Below are 20,596 nucleotides of genomic sequence, written 5' to 3'. Positions count from 1 at the left end.
CTGCGCACACCTGGGCCCCCACCCGCCCGCCGCGATCCCGCCCCGCCAGCCAGGTGGCCTCCGGCGCCCCGGCCGTGGCCCTGCCCCTCCCCGCCCCTTCCCCCGCCTCCGCCCGGCCCCCTCCTCCTCAGGTGAGGCCGCCAGGCCTAGCAGGCCCCACGCCGCCGCCTCTGCCTCCGGGCCACCGCCGCGGGGCCACCATGCTCCCGCCCAGGCCTGGAGACTGACCCGGAGAGGGCACTATCTCAGCTCCGCCCCCACCTGCCGGACCCCAGGGTAAGCACCGGGCCCTGCCTTCCAGGCCCAGGGCAAGGGTCCCGTCACCCCCACCCCACCTAATGCCCAGCTCCCCAGAGAGGGCTTCCCCGAGACCCAGGAGGGGGGCTCTCGACCTCTCTCCCCCAGGACCTGGGAGTTCCAGCCCCCCTGCCTCAGACTCAGAGATTGGGTCACCTCCCCGCTCAGACCCCAGACTCTGGGCCCCTCCGCCCCTCCTCCCACACACCCGGGGGTTGGAGCCCCCAGATCCCTCTCCCCAGGGGTCCTGGCCGCCGGGATCTCTCTGCTCCCCCAGGCCCAGGCAGGGGGCCCCCCACGCTGCGAATCCAGGCGTTCCCCTGGCTGCTGGTCGGACACTGACCCCATCCTTGAACCCAGCCCGGTCTGCGTCCGTGATCACGGCGTGCTCTGGCCGGGGCCCAGTCCCTGCAGCCTCCCTGGATGGGCGCCGGGGCCGGGGGGCACCGGGGCTGGGCTCGGCTCCCCCAGGCCCTGCCTCTCTGTCCGTCTCCCCACAGGTCCCACCCCGGCCCGGGAGGTCAGCCGGGGAATCATTAACAAGAGGCCGTGACATGGCGGAGAAGGAGGGTGAGTCCCCTAGTAGTTTAGGACGAACCATTGGTGCCCCGAGGATAATCGCCTTCGCGCAGAATCTGATCGCTATTGCTCTTTTGTAACAGAGCGATTTTATTTTCAATTACCTAAAGCTGAGGTTTTTTTCAGCTTCTTTCCCCTGAGTCCCTCCCGACTTGGGCTCTGCCTGGCGCCCCTCCCTCTGTGCTCTGCTCCCAGCCCTCTGCCCCCTGAGAGCCCCCTCTCTCTGGCACCCCTCGGGGCCATCCCCACCCCCTTCTACAGTCTCCTCTGCCTGATTAACTATTAACCAAATCTTCTGTGGGGCTGTGCCACCACTTGCCTTCCTGCTATCCCGTATGACCTTCCTGGCTCCTTGCCTCAGTTTCCCCTCACACCCAGTGACTCCTCAGCTAACCCTGTCCCCCACCTGGAGCTAAGGTGGGAAGACCAGCGACCACGGTTCTGGACACAGACTCGAGCTGAACGCACAGGCCTGTATTTGAATCTGCTTCTGCCACTTTTTGGCTGTGTGATCTTGTATAAGTGACGTCCTTTCTCTGGGTTTCAGTTTCCCCCCGGGGTCCAGCATGGGTCCTCATGCTACCTGCCTAGCTACTGACAGGGGTTGCTGGGAGCACAGAACGCACACAGGGCACCAGTGTGGGGCTTAGCATGTAAAACCCACGCTGTGAACCAGAGCTGTCATGACAGAGGTCGGCCAGCTTGGTGTCTAGGGGCCCCAAGACCCCCACCGATCCTAGACCCTCCTCCCATCTCTCCACACTGCGGGCAAAAGAGCAGAGGGAGGACTTTGGACTCGGCCAGGATGGATGGAGAGGGGAGAGACCGCAGAGAAACCACTCCAGGAACAAGGAGAGAAAGCCCCTGCCCGAGTGGCTGGCACGGAAGGGCTCTGGGCAGGCCCTGGTAGGGGCTCCCTGGGAGCCAGCTGGAGGGGCCTGAGCGGGGGGCAGCCTTTCCCTCCTGCCCTCTCCAGCGGGGGCTGGCTCCCTCTCTTCTTCCTGGAACCAGGCTAGCTGGGTTCAGTTCCAGGTGGTAGCAGTGTCGAGCTGGGCAGCCCTGGGCAAGCAGCTTCCCCTCTCTGGGCCTCAAGTTTTCGTCTGTAAGACGGAGGTGGGGTGAATACACACCTCCGGGTGGCTGAGGATTTAAAGGGCATGGTCGGCAGGGAGAGCTGGGTGTTTGGCCGGAAAGATCAGTGGGGATGACTGGCCCCCTGGGGTCTCAGCAGTTAGCAAGCCCAGCCATGGCCCAGAGCAAACCCAGCACCCTGCCCCGCCCGCCCCCCGTGGCTCAGGAGCGAGCACTGCCCTTGCCGAGCAGGTGGGTCCAGAGCCTGGAAACTTAGGGACGGACGATTTTCCTCCTGGAGCGGACTGAGGGAAGCCTCCGCGGCCGGGGGCCACGCGCGAATGAACCGGGGAGAAAAGCGGGTCGTGGCCCGAAGGATGGCCAGAGCTGGTCTGGGAGTGGAGGGAATGAGGCCGAGGGGGGTGCCCCGCATCCCCAGGCGGCTCGGCCCGGTTCTCTGGCCGCGTCCTGCTGCCGGGGCTGGAGCCAGCGATCAGACCTGGACCCAGATACCGAAAGCTTCTGGTGCTGTGCCAACTTGCCGGGTGACCAGGGGCAGGTGGCGGCCCCTCTCTGGGCCTCCTCTCCTCAGCGGTAAACCGAGGATGGCCACAACGTTACCTTCCTTCTCACCCCCCCCCCCCCCCCCGAGAGCCGCGGCTGCCGTTGGTGGTGGCTTTGAAGTGTGCCCAGGGCAAGGTTCTTGGTGCTCCCCGGAGGACTTGGGATCAGAGGGGGTGACCCCTGGGTTGGCACTCAAGGTGAGCAGGGAACGGGTAGCCAGGCAGAGGGAAGAGCGTGCATAAAGCAGGGCTGCCAGGTGTGCAGAGGCCCGCGGATACTGCGGGTGTTCCCGGGGGTCCTGTGGGAAGCTGAGAGTGCCCAGGGGAGCGAGGCGTCCAGGACTGTTTTTGGTGGCGGGCCTGTGGTGCCCTGGCAGTGCCGGGTGTCTCCACCAGGTGGCGGTGGTCATTCTTTGTTTCTCTGGTTCTGACTGGTGGTTTACAAGTCCGGTGGTGGTTTGGGTTGCTTTTTGGAAGCACCATCAGGTGTCCGATCGGGACCCTCAAGGCTGTCTGGGAATTCAGGGAAACATAGGTCCAACCCCCAGGTCTCTAACGGCCCTGCTTATATCCTAGAAAAGCTGACACCCCAGGGCTGGGGGCCTTAGACTCTGTCTTGGGGACACCGGGAGTCATGGAGGGGTCTAGGTAAAGAAGGGACAGGGTGGATTTGGTGTTTAGGAAGATCCTCAAGCTTCCCTGTGGAGGCTGGACCAGAGGGGAGGCTGAGTCCTGGGCTTGGGTGGGGCTGGGTGTGGGCAAGGAGAGGGTGGACAGGAGGTGCTCAGGAGGCCTGCAGGCTGGGGGGGCTGGCAAGCTGTGGTTGTGGGGAGGTGTCCTGCAGAGAGGGGACAGTCCGGAGGATGAGGGCCTCTGAGATGGAATCTGGGGATTCGGCGGGGGGGACGTTGAGGCCAGTATAGGACCTGGGGAATGCGAAGGACCCAGAGGATTCCAGGGAGAGGCATCTATGAGGCTGCAGGGCAGAAAATGGAAACTGAGGCTGTGGAGGTGTGTGAGACAGGCGTGGGAGCAGGGGGCATGTGGGGGAGGAGGCCACGTCCCACCCTACGAACTCCAGGTTTCAGGGAGTGGGAAGAGGGTCAGTGGATGGAGAGGCAGAAGGAAAATCGGACGCATGTGCTGTCCCAGAGGCCGAAGCAGAGAGTGTCTTCAGGAAGCTGGGGTTGGGTACGACGAGGGCTGAGCCCTGAGCTATTGACTGACCGGGGTTTCAGAGACAAGGAGCCAAAGGTGTCACCTCTGAGAGGTTTGCAGCCGGGTGGTGCGGACAGAACACCTAAGGTCAGGGCAGCCTGGTGCCCTTGAGGAGCCTTGGGGAGAAGCTGGGCAGGCTGCTCCCCGGGAATCGCGGCAAGGATGCTGTCCCCACCGTGGGGACACTTCTGGCCTCGGGAAAGGCGTGCAGTGAGGATGCCTCTCACGCCGGAGGACCCAGAGTGAGAACACTTCCTGTCCTACCAGGGCACCTGTTTTGGGGTTGCCCGAAGCCCCCAGATCCAGAGGCCGTGGAAGGAGGTCCTTCTCACCCCAAGAGACACGGAGTGGCAGTGCTTGCCACCCCAGCACGCAGGCCGACGCCCCTAGGCTGGGTGGGCTCCGGGTGGCCCAAAGCCCTGGCAGGCACACCTGAAAACAAAGGGACCAGGACCAGCCTGATGGCTGCAGGAGCCAACACCTGAAACCAGGAAGATGGCTTGGGGCACAGTTGGCAGGAGGGCGGAGGCCCGGCCTGGCCTGGGCCCCTGCGGCCTCTTTGGAGGGAGGGTGTGTTTGTTTTCTCATGCCTTGCCGAGAACTGCTGGCCTCTCAAATTCTTAAGTCGCCCAGACAGTGGCCGTCCCAGGAAGATCCTGGGCCAGGTCCTGCTCCATTCAGGGTGCCGGTCTGGCCCTGTGCCCACCAGCTGTGGTGCCAGACGCAGGTGGGAGCGCTCGGACTCCTGCCGCCCTGCAGAGGCCGCGCAGGTGCCAGGGGGCAGTCGGGGGCACGCCAGGCCCAGCTGAAGGCTCCTAGGAGCCCTTCTTCCTTGGCTCTCCCACAGACCCTTATCAAGGGGTTGGCTTTCAGTCCCCGGGACCCCTGTGGCCCTGGGCATAAAAATCCCCTTCCCTTCAGGCCACCCGGCCTCCCTAGCAGATCCCAGCCCAGGTCCCTACCTTCCCACCTTCCCCAAACTCATGCCCTTCTGGCCGCATCAGTGGTCTCTCTCTCTCTCTCAAACAGATCATGCTTATCCTTGCCCCCGGGCCTTTGCCCGTGCTGTTCCCTCTGCCCTCAGTGCTCCTCCTTGAGATCTTTGCACGGCTGCTCTCACCCTTCAGGGTTCAGCTCAAAAGCCACTTCCTGGGGAGGCCTCCCCTCAGCGCTCCACAGAAGCCACCTGCTGCCCCCGACCTGCATTATTTTCTTCATAGGCTTTGCCACCACCTGGAAACGATCAAGTGTGTTTACTTGTTTATGTTTTCCCCTCAAACTTACACGTGTGAGAATGCGAGCCCCGGAGCGCCCGCATCTCATCTGTCTTGGGCTGTGTCTTCTGAGCCTAGTACAGTGCCAGGGACAGCAGCTGCTCAGCAGGACAACGAGGGAACAAAGCTCCATTTTACCAAGGAGGACACTGAGGCCCAGAGAGGCGAGGGGTATAGCCCAGGAGCACCCAGCTCTCATGATGTAAAAGCACTTCTTGAGAACTTGCTCCCTGCCAGGCATTATGACAAGGAGAGGGAGCAGGGCCTCTATGTGCTCCTATGTGTGGGTCCCAGCGCGCGTGTCCCCGGGTCCAGGGCTCAGCACTGCCTCCTGCTGGCTGAATCACCGCCAGGAGCATGTGACTCTCCTTCTCTGAGCCTTAGGATTCCCTGGCCAAAAAATGGGAATCCTTCCCCCAAATGAGGACTGTGCTTGGGAGAACAAGCCTGTGATAAGAGTTTGGCTATTAGGATGTAAGAGAACCTTAAAGTAGTCTTTTTAGAGGTGAGTGTGGGGTGGATGCCCATTAAACAGACAAGAAAGCTAAGGTTCAAAGAGCTGATGCCACCTGCCCAAGGTCCCAGGTTCGGGAGGGCTAAGGCCACTATTTTTAAGTGAGGCTGGCCAATTTTCAAATTTGGGTCCTTAACATCCAGGGGGCACATTTGACCTCGGAGCTGGGTCTTGCGGCGGGTAGGGGGTGGGTAGGGGGGGGAATGGATGCCCAGGGACAGAGGAAGTAGAGCAACAGAGAAAGAGAGTGACAGAGTGGTGAGGACACCCCGAACAGCAGGGAAGTGAGCTGCCAGGAAGGCAAAGGTCAGGGGTCGCGGCCCCTGAGAGGCTCCCAGAGCCTCTGAGTTAGTGGAAATGAGAGGTTCAAGAAGAGATGGTGCAACGGGACAAGGACATAGCGAAGTGCAGTGTCCCCGGGAAGAGAAAGGCCGCAAGCCAGGCATGCGGGCGGGCAGGTGGCAGCAGTCCCAGCCACGCCCCTGCCCAGCAGGAAGGCTCCGGGAGCCGGACACCTGGTCGCCCGCACAGTAGGGGAGGGACGGCCCTGCCAACCCTGGGCCTGAGAAACCGGGCCACGGTAGCCCTGGGGGGCAGGGCACGGCTGGCCCCAGTGCCCCGACGTGGCGGTGACGAGGACAGGCCTGGCAGTGGCCCTGGCATGGTGTCTGTTGCAGGTGCCCGGACTGTGCCATGCTGTTCCGGACCCAAGGTGGCAGCTCTCACTGCAGGGACCCTGCTGCTCCTGACAGGCATCGGGGCAGCGTCCTGGGCCATTGGTGAGAGTGGCCCCTGCGCCTCTACCCTCCCCTGCCCGCCCCCCCGCCCCCCGCAGCCCCCTGCCTGCCCGCCTGCCCTCACCTGTCTGCCTTCTCTGCAGTGACCTTCCTACTCAAGAGTGATCAGGAGCCGCTGTATCCGGGTGAGTAAAGGGGGCCGGGAGCCTCGGGGGAGCCCTGGAGGAAACCTGTAGCCGGTGGGGGCTCAAGGGACGATTTCTGAGCGGCTGCGCGGGCAGGGGCCGACGCGCCAGTGGTTGGAGCGCCCAGGGACTGAGCACCTGCTCCGTGCCGCCGGCCATTCTAGTATTTTCTAGACTATAAATGCACTCCCCCCAACCCCCGCATCAGGGCCTCATGAAGTTCATAAGTCAGGGAGTCAAAAACCACATTTTAAAAAGCACGAAGGAGCCTAGATTAGAAATGACCGCAGCGCATCTCCTTTGGGGCGAAAACGTGGTGTTAACCTTTCGTTCCGGTTCCGCGCGAGCCGCGCTGTTGCTCTCTCCATTTTACAGATGGGGAAACTGAGGCTCGGGGCCATGCTTTGGTTTGCTCATTCAGGGCTAGGTCGTAAAATGTAAACACGTGTCCCCTACCGGGAGGCATGGTCAGAACCTATTGGCGAGCTGCCGTATGAGTTCGGCGACCCCTTCTAGTTCTCCGGGGGTGGGGGGCGGCTGCGGCTACGACCCCCATCTACAGATGTGGAAAAGTGAGACCAGAGAGGACACGCGGCTGGGAGGTGAGGAGGCCGGGAATAGCTGCCAGACGGGCGGCGGAGCTGGGTCTGCTCGCAGCTGAGAATGAACGGCCACGCTAATAATAGATGCGGAAACTAAATGTGGAATGAATGGATGAATTTTCCCGGGCCCCAGCCCCCAGCTGCAGGCCCAGCGCAGCGGGAAGAAAGGGGGAGCTGGGTGAGGGGATGTGTTTCTCACTCCCAGGAGCCTCCTCCAATTCCCTAAAGGACTCAGCTCGCGCTAAGAAATGAAAATCCAGACAAGGAAGCCTCCATCAGCGCTGGTCACCATCCCGGCACTCAGAGCATTTACAGGTGCCAGGCGCAGGCCTCGGGCCTCTCCGGTTTCGGTTCATTAAACCCTCCCAAAAGCCCATTTTAACACGGGGAGACTGAGGCAGAGAGGCCCGGCGACCGGCCGCAGGTGTCAGAGCCAGTAGGCGGTGCTCTGGGATCCGAACCCAGGCCGCCTCGATCTCTGCAGAACGCTACACTCTGCTGTTTCTCAAGAAACGGCCAAGCCACTTGCCTTCGCGACGGCTGCCACCTGCCGGGCCCGCGCTGTGCCCTTGGCTCCAGAACCCTGCGAATTCGGACCTGTCCTCATCACCCCCGTTTGGCAGACGGGGGACACTGAAAGCCCAGTGAAGTGAAGTGACTTGCCCAACATCAGGGGCTGCGGAAGTGGCGGGCACAGGCCAGGGAGCTTGGGGGGGGTCACACCCTGGAAAAGCCGCTCCGTCGCTCCCCACTACCCCTGGGCTAAAATCCCCCCCACCCCTGCAGGCTCCAGGCAACCTGGGTGCAGACCCCTCTTCTGCCCTCTCCTCGGGCTTGCTGCGGGCGCCCTCTGGGGTCCAGCCTGTGGGCCGTGCTCATGCCCTCCAAGGGCCCTCCTGACCCCCACCCCCACCCCCACCCCGTCTTTGCTTAGCACCTCTTTCCCGCTCACGCCCAGAAGCGGTTTGGAAGTTCTGCACTGTCACTGCTGAGCTCTGCGGCCTCATCCCAGTCCTGCCTCTCCGGGTCCCAACATCCTCACCCGTGAGCTGCGGGGGGCGGGGGGAGAATGAGAGATGAGGCACTGCTTGGCTCCCAGACACTTGGCAAGTGTCGCTTTGGGGTCTCACCACCTTCAGGCTTTAACTCTCCTGAGCAAGGCCTTCTTGCACCCCTAGGCCCCATGCTCCCCCCCACCACATGGCCATGCCCGTTGCCGGGGTAAGAATCCTCACACCTTACGTCGGGTGAATTTTAGGAGGGCGGGGCCACTTCGTTTGCTGCCCCCAGACGGTGTCCCACATGTGGGTGCTCGGGAAGTCTTTGCTCAACCAACAAGCACAGGCAGGTCGCCGAGACGAGCTAACCTGTCCTTGGCCTCCAGCTAGACAGTAACTAGGCCGTGAATCAGACTCTGCTCCGGCCAACGCCAGCAGTGCTGCCCTTCAGTTCTGCTTGGGTTTTCCAAAACTGTTGGGAAATTACCAAACAAAAACAGCCCCCAAACTATATCCCCACCTCAATTTTTTCTGGGACTTTTCACACCTCTAAATATATCAGACAATTTAGTAAGCAAACCAGGTGACCCAGAACACAGTATTATTATTGCATGTGTGTGTGCAAATTATACAAACAAGAATAAAGAGTTGAAAGGTGAGAAACAGAGGCAGAGAATGGTGCCTTTAAAGTGGGTGCCTCTCTCAGTGGGTGAGAATGTGCCTTTAAAAATAATGGGGGGGCATTTGATACCCTGTGCCCCTCCCTCCCCCAACACATATCCATAGAGTGATCCTTTTTCCCCCTAAAATCTCACCCTATTGGGAATACTTGGGAGCTCTTCACCCCCAGTTTCAAACCGCAAGTCTTGGTCTTGGAAATCGGGGGCGAGGGTTGGGGGGGCTGTGATGGAGGTGAGGCAGCCAGGAAGCAGTCAGCTGCAGGTTAGCGGAAGTCACCCCAGAGGCTGTCCCGGGGCCCCCACGCAGAGCTTGGGGTCTGGAGCGCGCAGGCCTCAGCGCAAGTCCTCTCTGCTTCTCACTCGCTTGGTGATGTTGGGCAAGTCACCCCACCTGTCGAGCTTCGGGCTCCTTCCTCTGATCAGAACGGGGATGGCCTGGCCTCGGGGTGGCGCAAGGCGGGGAGAACTCGAGGCAGGGGGTGGGACACACAGCAGATTCCCTAGACCTCCTGCCTCCCCTGTCCCCCCAGATCTGTGCGCCGAGGGAAGACCGCTCAGCGCGGGTGTGGCCTGGTCAGCTTCCTCCTAAGAGGAATGTGCTCTGGGGCGCCAGCCATGCAGGAGGCTCAGGGGAATAGGACCGAGGGGCTGCAGCTGGCCTTTCCCCAAACCTCCCGCTCCTCCCTCCCCCCTCCTGCTCCACGGGGCTCCATCCTTCTGTGTTCGGGCCAAACACCGTGTGTGGACTTGTCCTTGATTCCTCTCTTTCCTTTATGGCCCCATCCAGACTGTCAGCTCGACCCGCAAAATCTCTCCAGAGTCTCAATTCTCACCGCCCCCGCTGCCCCAGCCCTGGCGGGGCCTCCATCGTGCCTCCCTGGGCCCCCTGCAGTCGGCTCCCCGGGGCCTGCAGCCAGAGGGTCAGGGCCCTGCTGGCTCAGAGCCTCCCTTGGCCGCACCTCGCACCTCGCTCCGGGGAGAGGCAAAGTCCTGGTGTGGACCTGGCCCCCTCCCGGCTCATCTGGCCCCGGCTCCCTCCGCTCGGGCCTCCGTGCTCCTCCTCCCGGACGCCAGCAGCCCGGGCGTCTCTGCACCTGCAGTTCCCGTGGCCTAGTTCTCTGTTCCCTCACCTACCTTCACGACTCTCTCCCCCGCTTCAGATCTCTGTTCACACACCCCCCCCCCGCCCCCGCCGCCTTCTCAGCGAAGCCTTCCCTGCCCGCCCATGGGAAATGGCAAGTTCTCCCCCATGCCGGTCAAGCTAGGTTTGTCTCCCTGGCTCCTTTTTTTTGGACACACCGTCTATTTTGCTTACTTGTCCCCTTCGTTACCCATCTCACCTGCTGGCCCTTGAGTTCCGCAGGGCGGAGGGTTGTGTCTGATTTGTTTATTGCTGTGGTGATCGGTTTCATTGCCCAAAATAGAGCCTGGCGCATCCTGAGTGGTAAATGTAAATAAATAGGGCTGGGGTGTGGGAAGGGGTCCTCTGGCCACCGGTGGGGAGCAGCCAGTGAGGGGCTAAGGGGGTGGCTTGATCCTCTTGCTGCCTCCAGCATCACCTCACACAGGGCTGGGTATGGGGTATCGATGTCTAGTTAACGCTTATCCGAGTGAGTGAATGAACGAATGAGTGAATGAATGAATACTATATCCTCAGCTCAGAGAATTGCACTTTAGCGTATTCAAGGCTCGGATAAGTCCTGCAGAAAAGATCGTTCGTTCGTTCTTTCTTTCTCTCTTTCTTCTTTTTCTTTCTTTCCTTCCTTCTTTCTTTATTTTCTTTCTTTCTTTATTTTCTTTCTTTTCTTTTTTCTTTCTTTCTTTCTTTCTTTCTTTCTTTCTTTCTTTCTTTCTTTCTTTCTTTCCTTCCTTCCTTCCTTCCTTCCTTCTTTCTTTTTCTTCTTTTCTCTTCCTTTATAAAAGTTTCTAGGGCATCTGAATACTTTGGCAAACTGATGAGTCTGTTAGTCCAGGGTCTTCGGGCTGCCTAAGACAAAAGGAGAAAATAAACCGGTTAAACAAAAAAGGGAAACGATTGGCTCACGTATCCAACAATTCTGGGGGGCTTTTGAGCCTGGCTCCATCAAGGGGCAGGCATCTCTTGGCTTTCCTCCACGTTGGCTTATTTCCCCTCATGGGGGCAAAGATGGTCCCCGGTGGCTCCAGCCTCACACGCCGTCCTCCTGGGAGCGCGGGTGAAACCGCTTTCGTCTCGTCCGATGTCCGATGTCCCTGCGGAGGGCCCGCCGCGAGGTCCCCGGGGTCCCGCCCCCAGCAGGTGCACCTGGCGCTCCGATGGGCCCCGCGTGGAGCCTCAGGCCTGGCCCCCTGCCCCGGGGCGCGGCGGGGAGGTGACCAGGCGGCCGTCCTGTCGCCCTGCAGTGCAGGCCAGCCCTGCCGACGGCCGGCTCATGGTGTTCGACGACACGGAGGGCACGTGGCGGCTGCTGTGCTCCTCGCGCTCCAACGCCAGGGTGGCGGGCCTGAGCTGCGAGGAGATGGGCTTCCTCAGGTACCGGCGGCCCGGGTGGGGGAGCGGACGGGCGGGGGGCGGGCGGGGCGGGAGGAGCAGGCCTCACCCCTGCCTGCCCAGGGCCCTGGGCCACTCGGAGCTGGACGTGCGGACGGCGGGCGCCAACGGCACGTCGGGCTTCTTCTGCGTGGACGAGGGGAGGCTGCCGCTGGCCCGGAGGCTGCTCGAGGTCATCTCCGTGTGGTGAGGAGGGCCGCGGCCCGGGGCGCCCATCCCGCCCCCTCCCCAGGGGCCCTTCCTCCCGTCCTAACTGGCCTCCCCTTTGTTTCTGCCTCTGCCCCTGTTTCTCTCCCAGTGACTGTCCCAGGGGCCGTTTCCTGGCTACCGTCTGCCAAGGTGAGACCCTGAAACCCAGAACCTTCTTCCTGGGACCCCTCAGGGCGGAGCCATGTCCTATTGGATGCCCCCTCCTCCCCACACCCACACCCATCATATCCTCTTATCTTACAAGGATGGAGCTGTGTCCTCTGGGACCCCAGGGTGGTGGGGCCATGTCCCCATAGGGTCCCAAGGATGGGACTGTGTCTCTTTACTCCCCTAGGTGGGCCCATGCTCCTGGAGACCCCCCAGGTCAGGGTCTCATCCCATCAGACACTCCACCACCACGACTGGCCATATCTTCTTAGATTCTATGAGGATGGAGCTGTGTCCCCTGACTCTCCCAGGGTGGCAGGTCCATGTCACCTCAGTCCCCTAAAGCAGGCCATGTTCCTATAGGTCCCCGGGGATGGGGCTGTGTCCTGAGGTTCCAGACCCTCCCACCGCCCCTGACTCCGCCTCCCCCCACAGATTGTGGCCGAAGGAAGCTGCCTGTGGATCGCATCGTTGGAGGCCAAGACACCAGCCTGGGCAGGTGGCCGTGGCAAGTCAGTCTTCGCTACGATGGAGCACACCTCTGTGGAGGGTCCCTGCTCTCAGGAGACTGGGTGCTGACAGCCGCCCACTGCTTCCCCGAGTGAGTGTCCCCCACGGCCCTGAGCGGGAGAGGCAGGGGACAGGGGAGGTGAGAGAGGCTGCGCCCAGGCAGCTGCCACTCTCCTCTCCTCTTCCCCGGTAGGCGGAACCGGGTCCTGTCTCGGTGGCGAGTGTTTGCCGGCGCCGTGGCCCAGGCCTCACCCCATGGCCTGCAGCTGGGGGTGCAGGCAGTAGTCTACCACGGGGGCTACCTCCCCTTTCGAGACCCCAACAGTGAGGAAAACAGCAATGACATTGCCCTGGTCCACCTGTCCAGCCCCCTGCCCCTCACAGGTAAGTCTGGGGGATGAGCCTTGGCTGGAGGGACAGAGCACTGAGCCATAGGACTCCAAGGTGATGAGAAAAACGATCTTGAGGGGACACAAAGTAGGCGTGCACTCGATAGGTATGGCTGGTATAGCCGCTTTGGGAAACCATCTGGCAATTCCTTGAAAAGTTAAACACAGAGTTACCCTTTGACCCAGCTGTTCCACCCCGGGGTACATGCCCGGAAGAGATGAAAACAGTGTGCACACCGAATCTTATACACAGATGTCCACGGCAGCTCTATTCACAACAGTCAAAAGTTCGAAGCAACCCAGACGTCTGTTTAAATAAATTAACAAAACGTGGCAAATCTACCCAATAGAATAATATCTGGCCATAAGAAGGAATGATGGAGTCCTGACCCGTGTACACAACGGATACACCTTGCAAATGTTGTGCTGAACCAAAGAAGTCACACACAAGAGGCCACTACCCGATTCCATTTATAGGAAATGACCAGGATTGGGGGATCTGGAGAGAGAAAGTAGTAGATTAGTGGTCGCCAGGGGGCAGGGGTGCTAAGAGGTAAGGGGGGAGGATGGGGACGGGGAGGTTGGGAGGTGGTAAGTAAATAACACAGAATTTCTTTTGCGGGTTGAGGGGTTGATAAAAATGTTCTAAAATCGGCGGTGCCAACGGTTGCACCTTCCTATCGCCAGGTAAGCACCTTACTCTCTACCTGTGAACCCTCTAAAAACCATCGACTTGTACACTCGCAGGGCGCCAGCTGTCTGGTGCGTGAATTAGGGCTCAGAAAAGCTGTTACCAAACAACCAAACCAGTTCCGTGAAATGGAAACTTTTACCATCTATGAATGAGTCCGAGAGGGAATCAGAAGCAATTCCCTCTGCGGGTCCCTGGAGCATTTCCTTGCTCTCGGTCAGAAGGACTCCCTCGGGGGCCAGGATGGCTTTGGCGCTTCTGCGTCGCCGGCCTTTGGGTAGCGAGCAGGCCCTGGGTCACCGTGCGACCGCGGCACTAATAAAAGCAAGGCCGATGAAGTCGTAACACGACGGGGGTGAGCCTCCGGGTAGCAGTGTAATAAGGAGGTGGTTCAGTAAAATGCTATCCCAGTGATGATTTGCGAACATCAGCACTTGCACACACACACCCCCCCCGTGTGCCTGGCGCTGTTCTCAGCGTGCCCCGAGCCTGTGCACACTAAGCCCCCACGGCACCCCGGGAAGTGGGGTGGCGGGTGGGGGGTCCTCTTAGGATCCTGTTTTCCCACGCGGTGGAAGGTTTGCGTTCTACTTCTTTTTATGGTTATTTTCTTTTGACTGATCCGTGTTACCGGTTTTCCATCGAAGGGGATGATACACATTTTTCTTTAAAATGAAACAAACCCTTGTCTTTAGGGAGGGGTTACAAATAAGGAAGTAAGAGGTGTCCACGGAAGCCCAGCGGGAGGCTTGGGTGTGAGGCATGGGGCTGAGAGGGTAAGGGCATAGGATTTGGGATCAGATTCAAGTACTTGCCAGCTGTGTGATCCTGGGTGTGTGGCTTCGCCTCTCTGTGCCTCAGTTTCCCATATCCATTAAATGACTTCCTAGGGTTATCATGACGATTAAAAGGGTGAGATGAGGAGCACCTGGGTGGCTCAGTTGGTTAAGCGTCTGCCGTGGGCTCAGGTCATGATCCTGGAGTTTTGGGATTAAGCCCTGCATCAGGCTCCCTGCTCAGTGGAGAGCCTGCATCTCCCTCTACTCCTGCCCCCCTGCTAATGCTCTCTCTCAAATAAATAAATAAAATATTTTTTAAAAAATATTTTATTTATTCACTCATGGAAGACACACAGAGAGAGGCAGAGACACAGGCAGAGGGAGACGCAGGCTCCATGCAGGGAGCCCGATGTGAGACTCGATCCCGGGTCTCCAGGACCACATCCTGGCCCGAAGGTGGTGCTAAACTGCCGAGCTACCCAGGCTGCCCATAAAAATCTTTTTTTTTTTTTTTTTTAAAAAGGAAGGTAGTATAAGTAAAGAGCTTATAGCGATGCCAGCACATAGTGAGCACTGTTAATATGAGCAGTCATCGCCGTTATCGTTTATTACTATTACTAGTTAGGGGCGCACTTCCTATTTGCCAGGCGTGCCACTCAGGGCTTTACCAATTTCTCACCACAACCTCCGAGGAAAGCGATGATTCTGTCCATTTTATACCTGAGAGCTCAGGCCCGTGGAGTCAGCAGCAGGCGGTAGACAGAGCTGCCCGGACCTCCGGTGTGGGTTGGGCACTGCACAAGGACATGCCACCGTAGGGGCGCCATTCTCACTGTTGCTGGGGTACACCTGGGTATCTGTCACAGTGATTTTCTGACAGACGGAAGCCGAGTATCTAAAACTAGGGATGCCTTTTTCTATGTCTTACCAGAGCGCCTGCTAGGCGGGGGCGGCGGCCTGTGGGCCTGGGTTAAGAACGCAGGCTGGGGAGCCAGGCCCGCAGGTTCAGGTTCTCCCTCTGTCACTGACTCTGGGACAAGGGCCTTGGCTTCGTTTCCGCCCCGTGAATGGGCCCCGAGCTCCGGATGGCGGGGGTGCGCGGTGAGCCCCCGGAGGGTGGCAGCCCCCGCCGTGGCTGAGCAGACGCGCCGTGTCCCCCGCAGAGTACATCCAGCCCGTGTGCCTCCCGGCGGCCGGCCAGGCCCTGGTGGACGGCAAGATCTGCACGGTGACCGGCTGGGGCAACACGCAGTACTACGGTGAGTCCCGGCCTCTGCCTGCGGCGCCGGCGTTCGGGGGACCGGGCTGGGCTGGGAAGGGCTGTCCGGCCGGTCGGACGCTTCCAGGTCCGGGGGCCCGGGGCCGTGAGAGCCCGGGCGGGCCGCAGCAGGGCGGGGCGCCGCGCCTGTCCCCCAGCTTCGGCCAGCCTTGCCCGCACACCCCCAGGCCAACAGGCTGGGGTGCTCCAGGAGGCCCGAGTCCCCATCATCAGCAACGAGCTGTGCAACGGCCCCGACTTCTACGCGAACCAGATCAAGCCCAAGATGTTCTGTGCCGGCTACCCCGAGGGCGGCATTGATGCCTGCCAGGTGTGTGGGCAGCCCCCGCGCTGCCACTGCGGGGCGGGGGTGGAGGCGCGGGGCAGCGGGGGCGGGGGGGGGGGGTCCCTATCTCAGGGCCCCCGGCCATCCAGGAGGGCCTCCCGGATGCCCTCTGGGCTTCCAGCCAGGCCACCCCTGCCCCCGCCACCAGGGCGACAGCGGCGGCCCCTTCGTGTGTGAGGACAGCATCTCTCGGACGCCACGTTGGCGGCTGTGTGGCATCGTGAGCTGGGGCACCGGCTGTGCCCTGGCCCAGAAGCCAGGTGTCTACACCAAAGTCAGTGACTTCCGGGAGTGGATCTTCCAGGCCATAAAGGTGATGGTGGGGCCCAGAGGGGAGCCAGAGGGCGGGAGGGAGGAGGCCTGCGTTCCGGCCAGAAGGGGGCGCCCCAGGGAACAGAGGGGTTTCAAAGGGCTTCTGGGGAGGGGAGGTTAGCTGTGGGATTGGGGGAGCCTCTCAGACCTCAGAAGCCCCCAGTTGTCTTTCCGCAGACTCACTCCGAAGCCAGCGGCATGGTGACCCAGCTCTGACCTGTGGCTTGTCCTTGATGCGCACGCCTCCAGGGCCCAAGTTCACCTAGGTGGCTCCGGCCCCACCTGGTGGGTTCACCCTGGGCCCCGGAACGGGACATTTTTCTTCTTGGGCTGAGCCCACAGGCCCAAGGATACCCTCCCTCCAAGGCTCCTCCTTCCACAGTGGCGGGCCCACTCAGCCCTGGGACCACCTGAGACTCACCCTCCTGACCCCCATGTAAATATTGTTCTGCCATCTAGGGACCCCATCTAGGTGCCCCTGATGACAGGATGCTCTTTAAATAATAAAGATAGTTTTGATTAACATGGCCTCTGAGTTTGCAAACAATGAGGACAGCAATGAGGACATTTGTCGGGGAGGGAAGAGAGAAATTAGGGACTGGCCCACATCAGGCAGGGAGCATTATTCTCCAATTCCCCACTGGCTGAAGAGAAAAAAAAATTTAATTGGTTCACTTAACTGAAAATGCCCTGGAGCATGCGGCTTCAGGTACTGCTGGATCCAGCTGCTCAAATATTTTTCATTAAGATTGCCCCATTTCCTCTCTAAAATCTGCTTTTGTACGGAGAAGAGCTTTATTTGCAAGAAGACTCCCCTACAACCAGAGACCACTCACCCAGACGCTGGGCTGATATACCATGGACCACTTAGCAGCCTTAGTGGAAAAGGAAATGTTTCTTTTTAGCTGCAGCAAGAAAGCCTCAGGCCTGGCTCTCACTGGACAGATTTGGGTCACATGCTCCTCCGTCATCAAATCACTGTGCACGAGATGTGTGGGGCTAGGGGACTGACCCTCAAGACCTATATGACTTCAGCGTAGGGGGTTCCCCAGTGGAAAATGGAGGGTTTTTTTTTTTTTTTTCTTAAAAAAGGGATGTAGGTGCTCAGTGGGGAATAAAAAAGACATTCATCAAAGGCCAACACAAGAAACTGGGCCCTGTAGGGTGGAAATAGGAGTGTCAGGCCCCGCTCACAGGGCCTGAGACCCCCCCCTTCCTTCATGTGGGCTGCGGGTCAGGTCCCAGCTTCCCTTGGGACCCCCTCTCTCTTCCCTTGAGCATCTGCAGATGGGCTGGAGGCTTGCGGGCCGCCAGGGGGTGCTGCTGCCCCTAAACCGGGAGAAATGAAGCGATTCCTGCCTGGGTAGTCCCCAGTGCCGCTGAAAAGCAGCTGGTCTGCAGGAAGATGCCTGTTTCCCATGACTTCCAGGGATAAACATTAAAAAAATAAAAAACATAAAAACATTTTAATGTCCACCGACTGCATGCACCCAAGCAATCTCAGAGGCACAGGAAAGTGCCTTGGAACAGCAGAGCATTTGGAAAATGCCGCAAACATCACTCCCTGGATACTAAGTTGTTAGCCTGGAGGATCCCTGCCATCGTTTTGTACCTCGGGAGCACCCCAGCCCCAGCCCCACCCCCACCCCCGCCACCACCCCGTCTCATTTGCAAGCTCCAGGCAGGTTTTCCAAATGTCTGCATGAGGCTGCGTGGGGCCTTACCCATCGTCTCTGAGATGCTCATTTGAGACTTGACTCACATTGTTTTGTTAGAAATGTATGGAGTTATGGGGACGTGACTGTACATTTTCTTTTATAATTAGCTGAAAAACAAACTGTACGTGTGTTTTAGGAAGCTCGGGGATTCTGAGAGAACACAGCCCACTGTGGGGGCACTGGATGGGTATAACCATGTCCTGGAGGGCCTAAGGGGACACAGCTGTCCCTGGCAGGAGGGCGGTGGTCTGAGCAGACCTGACTCGGCTCTGCAGGGGACAAAACACGACACGGTCCGCCCTGGGAAGACCTGAGGGGAGGCGGCCCTATCCTCAGGGATCTAGAGGATGTTTGGGCATTAAAAGCCAATAGCAGATCTACTGGAAACAGGTCAACCGGTGGGGCCGCTCTGGGTTGTGCCCCCATTATTGCTGTTCGGAGGCAAGGAGGCTGTTGGGAGATCGTGACTCACCCGACAGCCATTTACCAGTTTCTTGTGTTTGCCAGGGGACGGTGAGCCTCGGTTTCTCCTCCTGTCCCCCCTACCTTGCCCCCCTCCCCAAGGACCCACGCAGATATTAGAACAATGATGACAATACAGCATTGTTTCCACGTTCTGCTGGGGTCTTGGTCTTCAGAAAAGCTGAGTATCCAAACTCTTAACTTCCGTGGCACTGGTGTGTGTGCATCTCCCAGCCGGGAGTATTTTGCCCACCGAGCGTAACCATGTCCGGAACAAAGCAGGGCTTTGCGTTCGCAGCGTGTGCTTCCATCTGCACATTCACTTGCAAATATAGGAAAACCTTCTGGATGTAGCTCGGAATGGAAAGTCCCGCATGTGGTTGGTAAATTGGTTGGCGTCCTCCCAGGCGAGTCCAAGGAGAAATGCACAGCCTTTCACAACAGTTACCTTACAAGGAAAATGCCACCGTGAGGATCAGATCACGGCACAATGACCGAGATGATCAGAAATAATTACTGTGAACGTTCAAGTTGGGGTGCAAGTGGGAAACGGATTTTCGTTTCTGCAGAAAGAGTAATACCATTGAAATGCCGCGGTGTCAAGTGAGCCGCGGCTCCACGTCCATCGCTGCCTAACCAACCACCCTGATCTTAGGGGTGTAAATTCGCAACCACCTCATTATGCTCATAATGTCATAATATCCTGCTCCGAAAGTCAGACGGGAGCCGCAGGGACTGCTTGTCTCTGCTCCGCGATGTCCGGGTCCTCAGCTCCAAGGTCTGAAGGACAGAGGGACGCGGTGGACAGAGACGGGGACAGGGAAGCTGCTTTCCTCGCATATCTGGTGCCTGGGCTGGAGGGGCTCAGAGGCTGGGCCCAGCTCTCAGCTCACCGGCCTCGGAGCACGGCTGCCTCAGGACATTGGGACGTCTCTCGTGTCTCGGGCGCCCCAGTGAGCGTCTCGGCAAACACTGCTTCTTACACCCCGGCCTCCCTCCTGCTCCACTCGGTCGGTTGAAGCCGCCACAAACCTGCCCAGACTCAGAAAAGCAGAGAGACAGACGCCACCTCCTAACCCCCTGAAAAAATTCGGGGCCGTGTTTTAGAACCGCCACAGAGACTCATTGACTGTGGGAGCACGTTCGCAGCTGACGAAGTGGAGAAACTGTCCCTCACTCAAGTGTTCAGCCTGAAAGATTTGCCTGCTGTAACTGTGGATAATAAGACTGTGACAGCAATGAAAGGTGGTTTTTTTTTTTTTTTGGTTTTTTTTTTTTTAGATTTTTAAAATTTATTCATGAGAGACACAGAGAGAGAGGCAGAGACCCAGGCAGAGGGAGAAGTAGGCTCCATGCGGGGAGCCCGATGTGGGACTCGACCCTGGGACTCCAGCATCAGGCCCCGAGTTGAAAGCAGACGCTCAACCCCTGAGGCACCCAGGCGCCCCAGCAATACATGTTTTAATAGGTTTTCAGATTTGTCTTTTTTTTTTTTTTTCAGATTTGTCTTTACATCTCAGAAGTCCACCCTAGGATGGTGATATCCAGCCTTGGGCGTATCTTGAGTTTAATGCTCAGCTAGTCGGAATGCCTATTTGTTTGCCCTTGTAAATAATAATAATTATTACAGGAATAAGAGCATGCGTGAATATTTTTTAGCACTTCTTTTTTTTAATTAAAGATTTTTATTTGAGAGAGAGTGAGAGCAAGAGCGATCACAGGGGGAGAGGGAGAAGCAGACTCCCCACGGAGTAGGAAGCCCGATGCAAGGCTCTATCCCAGGACCCTGAGATCACGACCTGAGCCGAAGGCAGATGCTTAACCGACTGAACCCCCCAGGTGCCCCCTTTCTAGCACTTCTTATGTGCTGGGCGCTGCTGGGAATTTCATGTATGTAATTCCATTATTTGCTCAAAGGCAGACATTTGAGTGTGGTTTTCTTGATTTTTACTATTCATTCAACCAGTATATACTGAGCACCTATTATGTGCCACGCAAGCACTGTCCCAAGCACTGCGACACAAGTGGAGACACTGCCGATGAGGTCCCTGCTCTTACGGGGTTGTCTTGGACGGGGACAGACCAGGAACGAATACCACCGGTCCCGCTTGCATTATGATTTTATTTAGATCACGTTTTCCTGTTTCTCTTTTTTCCAACTTAGCCTTGACTTTAACACCAGCATTTGCAAAACTGAAGGTTTCGTGTGGCGGTGGCATATTCTTTTCAAAGGAAATGAGAAATATTAGATAAACGGACACGAGGGAAATCATCGCCGGCGCTGCCCCGTCCCCAGCGCCCCCAGCATTCCCGCCCTGGCAGCCCAGCAGCCAGCCACACTTTGGGACGTGCTGGTTTAACATCACAGCGGCCAGGAGGAAAGGGCTGTGGGGGTGACGTCCTTCAGGGAGGCTCTGTCGTCTGCTCGAGGTGGTACCTCTGAGGGCGCAAAGCTGGGGCTGTGACTGGAGCGTCACAGGAGAGGGTGTTGGGTCCCCCACTCCCAGCCCCTCCCTGCTGACCAGA

The 20,596-nt window shown here is 58.8% G+C and overlaps 1 protein-coding gene across 3 annotated transcripts; it reads left to right on the top strand.

Annotated features, from left to right (window-relative positions):
* The first annotated feature begins 131 nt into the window (after window positions 1–131).
* Window positions 132–16,413, top strand: HPN (hepsin). Of its 3 annotated transcripts, XM_077855100.1 has the most exons (13): window positions 132–276; window positions 798–867; window positions 6,194–6,295; window positions 6,397–6,438; window positions 11,101–11,230; window positions 11,312–11,434; window positions 11,547–11,587; window positions 12,041–12,206; window positions 12,309–12,499; window positions 15,138–15,233; window positions 15,421–15,563; window positions 15,727–15,891; window positions 16,068–16,413. In XM_077855100.1, the coding sequence occupies exons 2-13, from the start codon at window positions 852–854 to the stop codon at window positions 16,104–16,106; spliced, it is 1,254 nt and encodes a 417-aa protein (XP_077711226.1). In that variant the 5' UTR covers window positions 132–276; window positions 798–851; the 3' UTR covers window positions 16,107–16,413. The 3 variants fall into 3 exon arrangements, with proteins under 3 accessions (XP_077711226.1, XP_077711220.1, XP_077711237.1); XM_077855094.1 differs by lacking the exons at window positions 132–276; window positions 798–867 and adding an exon at window positions 1,185–1,782; XM_077855111.1 differs by lacking the exons at window positions 132–276; window positions 798–867 and adding an exon at window positions 4,547–5,204.
* Window positions 16,414–20,596: the final 4,183 nt, after the last annotated feature.

Source organism: Canis aureus, chromosome 1 (genome assembly GCF_053574225.1).
Source record: "Canis aureus isolate CA01 chromosome 1, VMU_Caureus_v.1.0, whole genome shotgun sequence".
In the NCBI taxonomy this organism is placed as follows: domain Eukaryota; kingdom Metazoa; phylum Chordata; class Mammalia; order Carnivora; family Canidae; genus Canis; species Canis aureus.
Note: the sequence above shows the minus strand (reverse complement) of the source record. Positions and strands in the feature narration are given on the sequence as shown.

Bases quoted from the DNA above. Each gene is read 5' to 3' on its own strand.
- HPN (XM_077855094.1), top strand. From the start codon at position 1,686: ATGGAGAGGGGAGAGACCGCAGAGAAACCACTCCAGGAACAAGGAGAG. The intron at 1,783-6,193 runs GTAGGGGCTCCC...TGTCTGTTGCAG, and splicing joins AGGGCTCTGGGCAGGCCCTG to GTGCCCGGACTGTGCCATGC. The intron at 15,234-15,420 runs GTGAGTCCCGGC...GCACACCCCCAG, and splicing joins GGGCAACACGCAGTACTACG to GCCAACAGGCTGGGGTGCTC.